The sequence below is a fragment of the Papaver somniferum genome, chromosome 1, assembly GCF_003573695.1.
Source record: "Papaver somniferum cultivar HN1 chromosome 1, ASM357369v1, whole genome shotgun sequence".
In the NCBI taxonomy this organism is placed as follows: Eukaryota; Viridiplantae; Streptophyta; class Magnoliopsida; order Ranunculales; family Papaveraceae; genus Papaver; species Papaver somniferum.
Genome location: NC_039358.1, coordinates 21165586 through 21176017, shown reverse-complemented (window position 1 = coordinate 21176017; position 10432 = coordinate 21165586). Strand labels below are relative to the sequence as shown.

Sequence of the window (10432 nt, the reverse complement as noted above, 5' to 3'; positions counted from 1 at the left end):
TTTTGAGTTTAGCTTCTTTTTGTCTGTGCTGCAGATTTTGATCAAATTAATTATGGCATAAAAAATGATGCGAAGATAGCCGTGATCATGATTAAGAATATGAACCATATGTCGATTGGTTAAATGTTTCATTCAAAAATAAATTTATTACGGATGGTAGAAAATGACTCTAAAGTTCTTTGTGGTTTGAGTTTTACATCGTAAACCTTTTTTTTTTTTTTTTGCAGGATGATGAAAATAAGCTTATCCGATTGCAAAAATTAAAATTAGGCCCACGGCAATAAGGTTAAATCTTTTGTGGGTTACTTTTTGGATATATATATATATATATATATATATACTAGTTACTCATTGTTCCATTTGTACAGTATAATGAAAGAAGGTTACAAACACCACAAACAATAATTGAAACATGGTTGTAACATTTATTTTTTCATTTTATTTTCTTAATGACGCATTTATTTTTTCAGTTTATTAAGAGGGTTATTAATATCTCCATAACGGAAGAAGGTGACAAACACCACAACCGCTAGTTGTCTTTAGCTGGGATGAGACTGGGATGGTCGGATCACTTGTTTGTATCTCAAAATGTTATCCGTCCTTCTAAAGCTCAAAAACCTATGTTGTTTTATATTATATATATTTATTTATTTATTCTTGCGTTGGTCATTTGTTGACGCGTGGATTCAAGGTCTTTTCCTTTTTATATCTGGTGACAACTAACACTGGTTGCATAAGGTATGGCGCTATATATCATGGTTGGTCTTTAAATTAGTATATTTTTTTTCCTTTTGTTTTTTTATTAAATTAAAGGATATTTTACTTTAATATATGATACACTTCCAAAACAATCTGTTATAACGATTAATATTGTTATAATGATTAATATTGTTATTAGAAAGAATAAACCCGTTATTGCCACTATCAAAGAAACTAAAAAATAATTTGCTATTGATTATTTCGTTAAGTTTTATGGGGTAGTGATAGTTGTGATTATGTGTATTTTTCTTATGAGGGTATCGGGTGGTATCATATAATGTCAAATTCAACTGTTGTCGATGGAGGAGAATCTTTCGGGTGCATTTTATGTCACTATAAGGTTTTTAAAAAATTTGGATAACTTTGTTATGTTGTTTGTTTCAGTCTATGAGGTTTCAGATCTAGCTGTTTATTATCAATTCTAGCATGAGTTAGATGATATTATAACTATTATGACTGAACAATCGTTGCTGTGAGGGATTGAAATGCAATTTTATATCAGTCTAGAGGAAACCAAGTTGGTGCTTGTTTGAGAGATATAATCTTTTTTTTTCAAAAGATTCATTAACTCTAACAAATATTGGATATTTCAGTTTCAGGTGGCTCCTTCACTTGGAAAAATTCTCAAAACCCACCAATTCTAAGCTGGCTAACATATTTGTGTTTACGAGGATCTCTTTGGTATCTTGTTAAACCACTAATAGGATTTGAGAATTATTTTCTTACACATCTTGATTTTCTAGCACAATAAAAATCTGGTGGTCTAATATGACCTATACAAGAGGCCAAGTTATGTGTTGGCAAAGAAATGGCAGGGTCTAAAATTCTTCATCAAGAAATACAGAAGGGAAGGTTTTGGTTATCTTCGTATTGAAGTATATAGATTAGAAGCTCAAATTTATGTCCTTTATAGTCTAAAAGAGATTAATGGTCATTCAACAAGGGTTTTATTGTTAGGAAAGTGAAATAATTTAATCATAAGAAAGCTTTTTTAATGGTTTTTAAGTTTTAATGGCAGCAGATGGTGAAAGACATTCTTTTTTTCATAAGAATGCTAATTATAATCCAAATATTAAATCTATCCATTCACTGATGATAGAAGCATCATATGTCATGAAAAAGTCAAATTAATGAAGAAATAAAATGTCAACCTTCTTCAAGACGACACTTCATGTAGGCCAAAGTTTGATGACTTTGGTGTTACCTGAATTAAGCTTACAACACATTATAACGTTAGAGAGACCTTATGAAGAAGAGGAAGTAAAAACTAAGTCAAACTAAGTCGTTTGAAATTTTGGTGCAAACAAATCCCCGGAAATAGATACACAATGGAATTCTATAAAGTTGTTTAGGATATCATTAAGTTTGATCCCATGGTTGTTATTAAGGAATTTGAGCTAAAAAACAATATTGGTTGGAGATTAATCTGTACTAATATCATTTTGATTCCAAAGTGTGATAGTGCTTCTTGTATGAATAATTTCATACATATAGCTTAATTTGGGGTATTTATAAAATAATTTTCAAATTATCAGTTGACATACTAAAGATCGTGATTCCACCTATTATCTCCGAATTGTAAGGAATATTTGTGGATAACAACTGAATTACATATGGATCACTTATTGTTTCTAAGCTTATAAATTCTAGAGAAAGAACCAAAATACCATTTATTATAGTTCAGGGTTCATTTAGAAAAAATTTTTGGTAACATTAGTTGGAGATGTCTGGATAGCACTTTAAAAATATTTGGTTTTGCCAGTGTATGGATAAATTGGATATATTGGTGTCTATCTAGTACTGGATTTTCAATGGCTATAAACGGTACTGCTCATTATCTATTCATGGTCATCGAGGGAATTAAACAAGGTGATTCCCGTTTCAACATTTATTTATATCACGATAGTTGAAGTTTCATCTCTAATGATCAAGAAGCCGAGTTGTTGTTTTTTCCCATCTATTGGATGATTTTAACTATGCTCCTAATGCAGGTACTCTTATTCATCTATAATTTACAGATGATATCATTGTTACTAGATGATGATGTTGAACATAATAATAATTTGAGGAATGCCTTACATGTTGCATTAGAGCTTATTTCTGGTCTAAAGTGAACTTCATAAATAACGATGTTGCTGCAACACAAAATGCTCAGAATGTATTGCCCACTAACTACTTTCCCTTATAAGTATATATAGCAAAATTCCTTAAGGAAGTAGATCTAAAACAGTTAGCGTAAGGGACATCATTCTTCACAAATTTCAGAAGAAGTTACGCTCTTGGTAGAGAAAATATCTCTCTAAACATGGTAAACTTATTTTGATCAAAAATGTCTTGTCTATCTTGTCATTTATCATCTCTCATTGTTTCAGTTGCCTGTTTCAGTTGAAAAACACCTAGAGAAAATAATGAGATATTATCCGGGGTTCCTTTAATTAAAATTTTAAGAGAGGATCTTCATGACAAATAGATACGCGCATATGGGGTTGAAGATAAGGCATTGTAGTAAAAAAAAAGTCATCTGTCAGAAATTTGATGGTAATTTTAACGCCTTTTGTCATAATATTACCAAAAAAAAAAAACTGTGGGCAAGAGCTTATGGCCTAGAATTCTTAAAAATAAACTTCATGTGGAGCTTAATTTAATTATTCAAATAAATAGCGGAAAAAAAAATCTTTATTGGAAACACAATTCGGTACATGGAATTTTTTAAATAGTTTTGATTCATTTATTTACAAAATTAACATAACGAAAGAAACAACCATACATGAAGTGTCAGTAAATAGGGTGAATGGAATTTAAACTTCCGCGGGCCTTGAATGAAGTGGAGGTGGATAAAATAACTCGTGTGCTAACTTTCCTGCCTACAATAGACCAAGATAGTGTGGACGATCAAAGAATCTCGCAATTAGGAAATAATTTCAATGTGCTAGGTTTTTACAAAGCTTTAAAAGATGATGGGTTAATCTCATTACCTCATATGTCACTGGAACCCCGAGATTCCACCAAAAGGTTAGTTTTTCATTTGGTCTTTGTGTTATAATGCAACTCCTACAGTGGATACTTATAGAAACTCCATTATAGTGAATGATGTTTATTGTGGGGAAAAAAAAAAGCTAAATACAACCAACATATATTCATTACTTGTGAAACAAGATCAATATGGAACTATTTTCTAGAGGGCTCCAAGTTGTAATGAGTTTTCCAAGAATCTGGCATGAAATCATTATGGGAATTGAACACATAAAAAAAGGTCAAATTTCAATCTTAAAACAAAAATCCAGAACATGATTCCTTTTGCTATTCGGTAGGTTGTCTAGATTGATAACAACAATAACCTATTCGGTGGGAGGTATAATAGTTCGAGTGTTGTCATTGATGTTATAATTCTTTTATTTTCAATTGGTCCGTAAGGTCTAACATTTTTGATAATATACCCCTTAATATTGTTTTAAGCAATTGAGATATTTTTTGGGGTCATATCTTAACTTAGCGCTGATCTTTAGTTAAGATCATGCTCCTCTTTTCCAGCTAACATTACCTCTTTGGTAGTATTGTTGGTTTTATCAATATATTTTACATTTCTAAGTCAAAAGTAATGATTAATGTTATTAAATATTATTTTATAGTGAGTACATGTATATTTGTCAATCTTTTTTTTTTTAATAAATAAACCTGGCTTAACCCTGGAGACACAATCCATAGTTTGTTACACTTACATCCTGTAGAAGCCTGACCAAAAGGGAGTTAATGTGTGGCTCTTTCCACTGCGAGCTGAGTTTATGTTCAAGACACTGTGCAACTAACTTTCCTGGTAAGAAATTTTCAGACTCTGGAACCAGATTAAGTTCTTTAATCATTCTAATACATAAAATAAAGTTTTTGTTTTTGTCTCCATGCAACTGTTGAATGTTCTTCACCGCCTTTCCTAGCTGGATTTTAATAGCTTCAAGTAATTACACGTTGTCACCTTTAACTTCAACCTGCGTCTGGTTCAGTTGGCGTGTCCAATGGATTGTCATGGAAGTTGTTTCCTCCTCTATGTCCTCTTATGCACCTGCTTCAAAGTTTCCGCATCTTGCTTCAAAGTTTCTGCATTTTCCTTCGTGTCCTCTTTGGCAATCATGCTCATACTTGTTCTCCGGTTTTAGTTTCGAAGAATTGCACTTTAAAATTTTCCAGGATATCGGATATATGATATACAATATGTATAAAAAAATAATTACAAATCACTAATATTTTTTTACTTCCCTAAATCAAAATGACGAAACTAAGACGTCACACAATCACCCTGTAGCAAGGAAGTGTGTTTAGAAGTACATCTCAATCTTCCATCTCCAATCTAATGATATTGATAATCAAATGACAACAATGAGGAGTTCCTAACTTGCTCTAGATCGGGTTCCTTCCTCCTACTCCTCAAGTCCTCCACTCGAACCACTTATACTAATAGATTTCCTAAACAAACACATTTAATTAAAATAGATTTTCACGAGACGTCTAAGCCAACGCAATAAATTGGAAGTTTCCTATCCAAAACAGATTTGCAATTTAATACTCCCAACAGACCGCAAGTAATGACTTAGCAACATTAGTGGCATTCAAGTAATATTTATACAATTCAGAGGGTAATAAAATAGCTTCCTCCATGGTCTTGTTGTTGCATAAATAGGATTTCATTCTGCACATATTTTCCTCAAGCCTCAAACCTTTCTCTGGCTTCTTTCTTCTTCTCTTAATTCGAAAATCAAAAACAAGAACAACAAGAAAACGAGAGACAGAGAAAGACGAAGCAAGAAAAAGAAGGAAAAAGAAAAAAAAGCTTCATCCTCATCTAATAGTTTTTAATGGCAGCTTTACTCAATTTTCCAACAGCTCATTGCTGTAATTCTCAAGCTCACCCAGCAATTACAAACACAACAAATCTGTTTTTCAATACTCCTAACAATGTAGGCACTAGTTGTTCTTCATCATTTTCTTCATTAAATTATTCTTCTTCTTCTAAACTTACATTAAAGAGATCTACTAGAAATTCTTTTATCACATCTAACCACTCTCAGAATTCTTCTTCATCATCCATTTCTCCTGAAATCTCATCTGATGATAAACCCTTGAGAATCGGAATAGTTGGGTTTGGAAATTTTGGTCAATTTATCGGTAAAGCTCTTATAAGACAAGGTCACGCTGTTCTTGCTACCTCAAGGTCTGATTATTCGGAATATTGTCAACAAAATGGAATCGAATTCTACAATAACATCGACGCAATGTGTGAAGAACAACCAGATGTCATATTACTATGCAGTTCTATCTTATCAACTGAAACCATACTACGTAGTATCCCGATTCATAAACTCAAATCCGACACCATTTTCGCCGATGTTTTATCTGTTAAACAGTTTCCTAGAAACTTATTCTTGGAGGTAATTCCCTTGATTAATTACCCTTAACTAGTGAGGATCAACAATTTAATTAATTTCCTTTTCCCTAATAATTACTATTATGCTAATCAAAATTAATTGTTACAGATTCTTCCATCAGAATTCGGGATCGTATGCACCCACCCTATGTTTGGACCAGAAAGTGGTAAAAATGGCTGGGATGCTTTACCCTTTGTGTACGATAAAGTCAGAATTACTGAGAAAAGTCCACAGGAAAGAAAATGCCAACAGTTCTTGAGCATATTCGAAGAAGAGGTTAGTGAATTTTATCAACGTTTTTTCTTACCACCTAACCTTTGGAGTTTGACTTGACTTTATCAATAAAACTGCCCAAAATTCTTGTAACGAAGGACGAACCCTAATTTTGACTGTTGGTTTGTTTGTTGTTGTTTAGGGTTGTCGAATGGTGGAGATGTCATGTGAAGAACATGATAGACACGCGGCAGGAAGTCAATTCATCACGCACACTATTGGAAGGTAAGCACCAATTCTGATTAGAACCGTTTAGTTAGTGGAGGATTAAATATATACCAATTTGATGCTGATATTAAGTGTCTGTGGATTATTATATTTAACAGGATCTTATCACATCTAGATCTGGAATCCACCCCCATTAACACAAAAGGATATGAAACTCTACTACAACTGGTAATTTTCTTTTCTTTTAATACTACTAGTAGTTTACTGCTAATTTTGAATTTGAATGTCAAAGTACTAAATTTCGTTATTTTGTGAAATTATGGCAGACTGAAAACACTGTTAGTGACAGCTTCGATCTGTACTACGGGCTGTTTATGTACAACGTCAATGCTACTGAACAGGCAAGTTTGATTATTTCCTCATCGTAATAAAAACCCTGGTCTCATCATAATTTGGACAAATATATTTTTGGAATTTGATGTTTTGGGCCAACGAAAAAGACAAGTGTTTTATTTGGTTTTTCTAAGTCCCACTATGTTAAAACCGGTAGATATTGGTCATGTCCATGATTAACGTGGCCCGAGTGGGCATAATGTTGGTCCTCGTAGGATCTAGGCAGGAATCATGCTTTCCACAGTACCACACTCGTTTCTTAATCTTTTTTCCACGTAATTCTCACCTAACTCTCTAGTTTTCTATTTTTGACTCCTTCAAATGTTCGCTGAAAATAACATGGCCGGTGGACTAGTAGTTTGTTTACTCTGTTACAAAATAATATGTTGATTTCATGTGTAATTTAAGCCCGAAGACTTGAAATGTTGAGGTGAAAACAAAGATCTAACAAATGCATGGTATTTTGTTGAATACAGATTGAGAACCTAGACAGAGCATTTGAGACAGTAAAGCAAAAACTATTTGGAAGGCTTCATGATATATTGAGGAAGCAAATTGTAGAGAGGGTACCACTTCAAGGAAGTCCACAAAGGCCAAGAGAAGTTACTTTCTTACCAAACAATGAAAAGATGAAAGATTTATCATCTTTTGCTATCCCACCACCACCTGCAAGTACTACTAGTACTTCTTCCCAAGATAATAATGGTGGAGTTGCAACACAGAGAAAGGAATCTCTTGTACCTGGTGGTAGATCACAATAGATAAAGCAGTCAAATCTTACTATAATCTCTAGTCTTTGCTTATGTTATGTTAAGTTCCAGAAAATTATATTTTGTGAATGATCTTCTGTGTTTTTGGGTCTCTTGTATCATGTCAATGTTGTAAAACCTGAATTACATTCTCAATAAAATTACCAATCAAAAATGAAATTTCTGGTAATGTATTTTATTACATTGGAAAAGCCATATTATCTTTTGTAATTTTGTTTCTGGGAGGTAAGAATTTTTAAGTTCTAAACTTAGAGTATTGTCATGGGAGGTTTCCAAATTTTAGGAATATTACCAAATCCGCTACCAAATTCTAATAGGATTATCAAATCCATATATACCGAGACGACCCTGAGTATGGAATGGTTACCAAATTCTAAGAGATTACCAAATCCATATATACCAAGACCCCGAGTATGAAATTTGGTAACCCCGGGATAGTCCAATGAAGTTGTTGGCAAAGTCACTTGTTGGCAGATTTTTGGTTTCAGACATAATCATTTAACGTTGAATTGCAAAGGCATATGCGGTATGCCCTTCTTGAAACTATTACGGCAATAGGCACACAACACAATAAAATATGAAAAAGGAATAAAAAGTGAGCTAGCGGATGTCCGATTCTTTACGAATACAGCTGAGAATGAGTTTAATGGAGTAGCTGAAATGATTGATCTTCTTCTTTTTCTTAAGTGAAATGAACCGTATTTTAAGCATGGAAAATCAACATTTTGGATTGCAAGGCTGCTAGGGGTTGGTGACCTACCACTATTTTCCACATTGTATTTTTTCTTTTTTTTTTTTTCATTTTCTGGGAAGGACCTTGAAAGAGAAGAGGAAGGAGAGGTCAACATAATAGAGGGAGTAGGTGCACGAGGCGTCTTTATTCTTTAGTGATCAAATCTTCTTTTTCCAGTGGTGTATAGATTTTATGCTGACAGATGGGAAGTCCTGAGAATTTCTCAATAATGAATCCAATTATTCTTTGTTGGCAACTTTCCGCGTCACAAGGCTCACAACTTCACCATGTTTTTCATGCGAGGTATCTTTTTTTGGTGCTCAAGTGGCAATTAAGAATCGAATACAATTATCAACTGTCTCAGGCTAAGTGCTTAACCACATCTCACTGTTCCAGGCCAAGTGCTTGACCACATCTCCTATCTCTCTTTCATAATTTCCCTTTCCTCATTAGACTTAAGCATGCATGACCAAGCCACTCACTCGAGTTCTAAATTCCTAAGTAAACAAACACAACTGAATCTAAATCACCACCGAGTCTTTAAAGAAGAACACTATTATTTTCACACTATCTCATATGTCTCGAGATATTTTTCTAAATGAAAATTTAACGGTTACGTATTTGAAGCTAATGTTCTAGGAATATGTTTGTCTTACAATGATCTACATACCCACAAAAAATGAGCTCATTTCGAAACGTATAATGCCACCATCTACTACTTTGAAAAATGACCATCGAAAATCGACTAATTTTTAACCGTTAAAATTAGGATTGGTAGATGGTGAAGTTTCATATTTCGGAATGAGCTCATTTTTTGTGGGTTTGTGAGCTTTGTAAGTCGAGCTTATCCCAAAATATTAGCTTCAAATAAGTTATCGTTTGGTTTTGATTAAAAAAATATCTCCCAACATATGAATAGTATGAAAATAAGAGTGTGAGGAGATCCTCCCTCCTCTTTAAATAATTGAATGCAGGGATCTTAATTGCAACCGGACTGATAAAATTTTTTCATAAGGTCAGAGATGACACTTTTTGTCACAAAAAATTCATTTCCGTGGTGGTAAAATTTAGATAAAACTTTTATTAAAAGTCTTATACCCACTCCAATTGTGTTTAACAAGTGTTCGCATTCGCATGACATCTGAATTTCATTCTTTGATTCAATTTTGATTGTTTGGCAATTAGAAACTGGAATTTGGTGCTTGTCTTAATAAGAAAAGCAGTGGGCTACTTAACCAACCAACCGAAAACATCAAATTAATGTTTTTAAAAAGAATGTGCAGAAAATTGAATTTGAATTTCTCTTTCCATATCATCGCTCCTACCTTTTCTATTCTATTACCATTGAAGATAAAAAAATTATACTCCCTCTGTTCACGTTATATAGACGGAGAATAGATTTTTTCTTGTCCAACTAAACAGGCGGAATTCATATTTCTAGGTTATTTTTAATATATATATCCTTATTAGGCTCCTTCTTATGGGTGTGGCAAACCAAAGAGTTTTCCATGTATGCACCTATTATGGAGCTGGCAAAGTGCAAACTGGCCTGGATAAGTGGTAAATATGCCACTTAACCATGTCAGGTCAAGTGTCTACCGAGCGGTCGAGTCTCGACCGCTCGGTGTAGCAAACACCGTTAGGTGCAGTCTCCACCGCCAGCGGTCAATACTCGACCGGTAGTATTATCTCATCTAACGGTCATAATTTCTTCATCCTATAAATACGATATCAAATTTCATTTCAACTCACACTATTTCTTCAATCTCCATTCTTTCACTCAATAAATCCAACATGTCAGTTCAAGTTCGAGCTCGCAAATTTAACACAGCTGAAGATGAATCCATTTGCAGGCATTATGTTTTTGTTATGCAAGATATGGCCAATGCTGGACAACATCAAATCAAGAGATTGTATGG

The 10432-nt window shown here is 33.5% G+C and overlaps 1 protein-coding gene across 1 annotated transcript; it reads left to right on the top strand.

The window, feature by feature from the left end:
• The first annotated feature begins 5450 nt into the window (after window positions 1–5450).
• On the top strand, window positions 5451–7949 carry LOC113280966 (arogenate dehydrogenase 2, chloroplastic-like). Its single transcript, XM_026529591.1, has 6 exons — window positions 5451–6179; window positions 6285–6452; window positions 6592–6674; window positions 6776–6845; window positions 6944–7018; window positions 7487–7949. Exons 1-6 carry the CDS (start codon window positions 5607–5609, stop codon window positions 7769–7771), a joined length of 1254 nt encoding a protein of 417 aa, XP_026385376.1. The 5' UTR covers window positions 5451–5606; the 3' UTR covers window positions 7772–7949.
• The last annotated feature ends 2483 nt before the right edge of the window (window positions 7950–10432 follow it).

What these genes read in the sequence shown, in the direction of transcription:
- LOC113280966 (XM_026529591.1), top strand. Translation starts at nt 5,607, where the DNA reads ATGGCAGCTTTACTCAATTTTCCAACAGCTCATTGCTGTAATTCTCAA. An exon ending in TGAGCATATTCGAAGAAGAG is followed by an intron (nt 6,453 to 6,591) that starts GTTAGTGAATTT and finishes GTTGTTGTTTAG; the next exon opens with GGTTGTCGAATGGTGGAGAT. An exon ending in ACGTCAATGCTACTGAACAG is followed by an intron (nt 7,019 to 7,486) that starts GCAAGTTTGATT and finishes TGTTGAATACAG; the next exon opens with ATTGAGAACCTAGACAGAGC.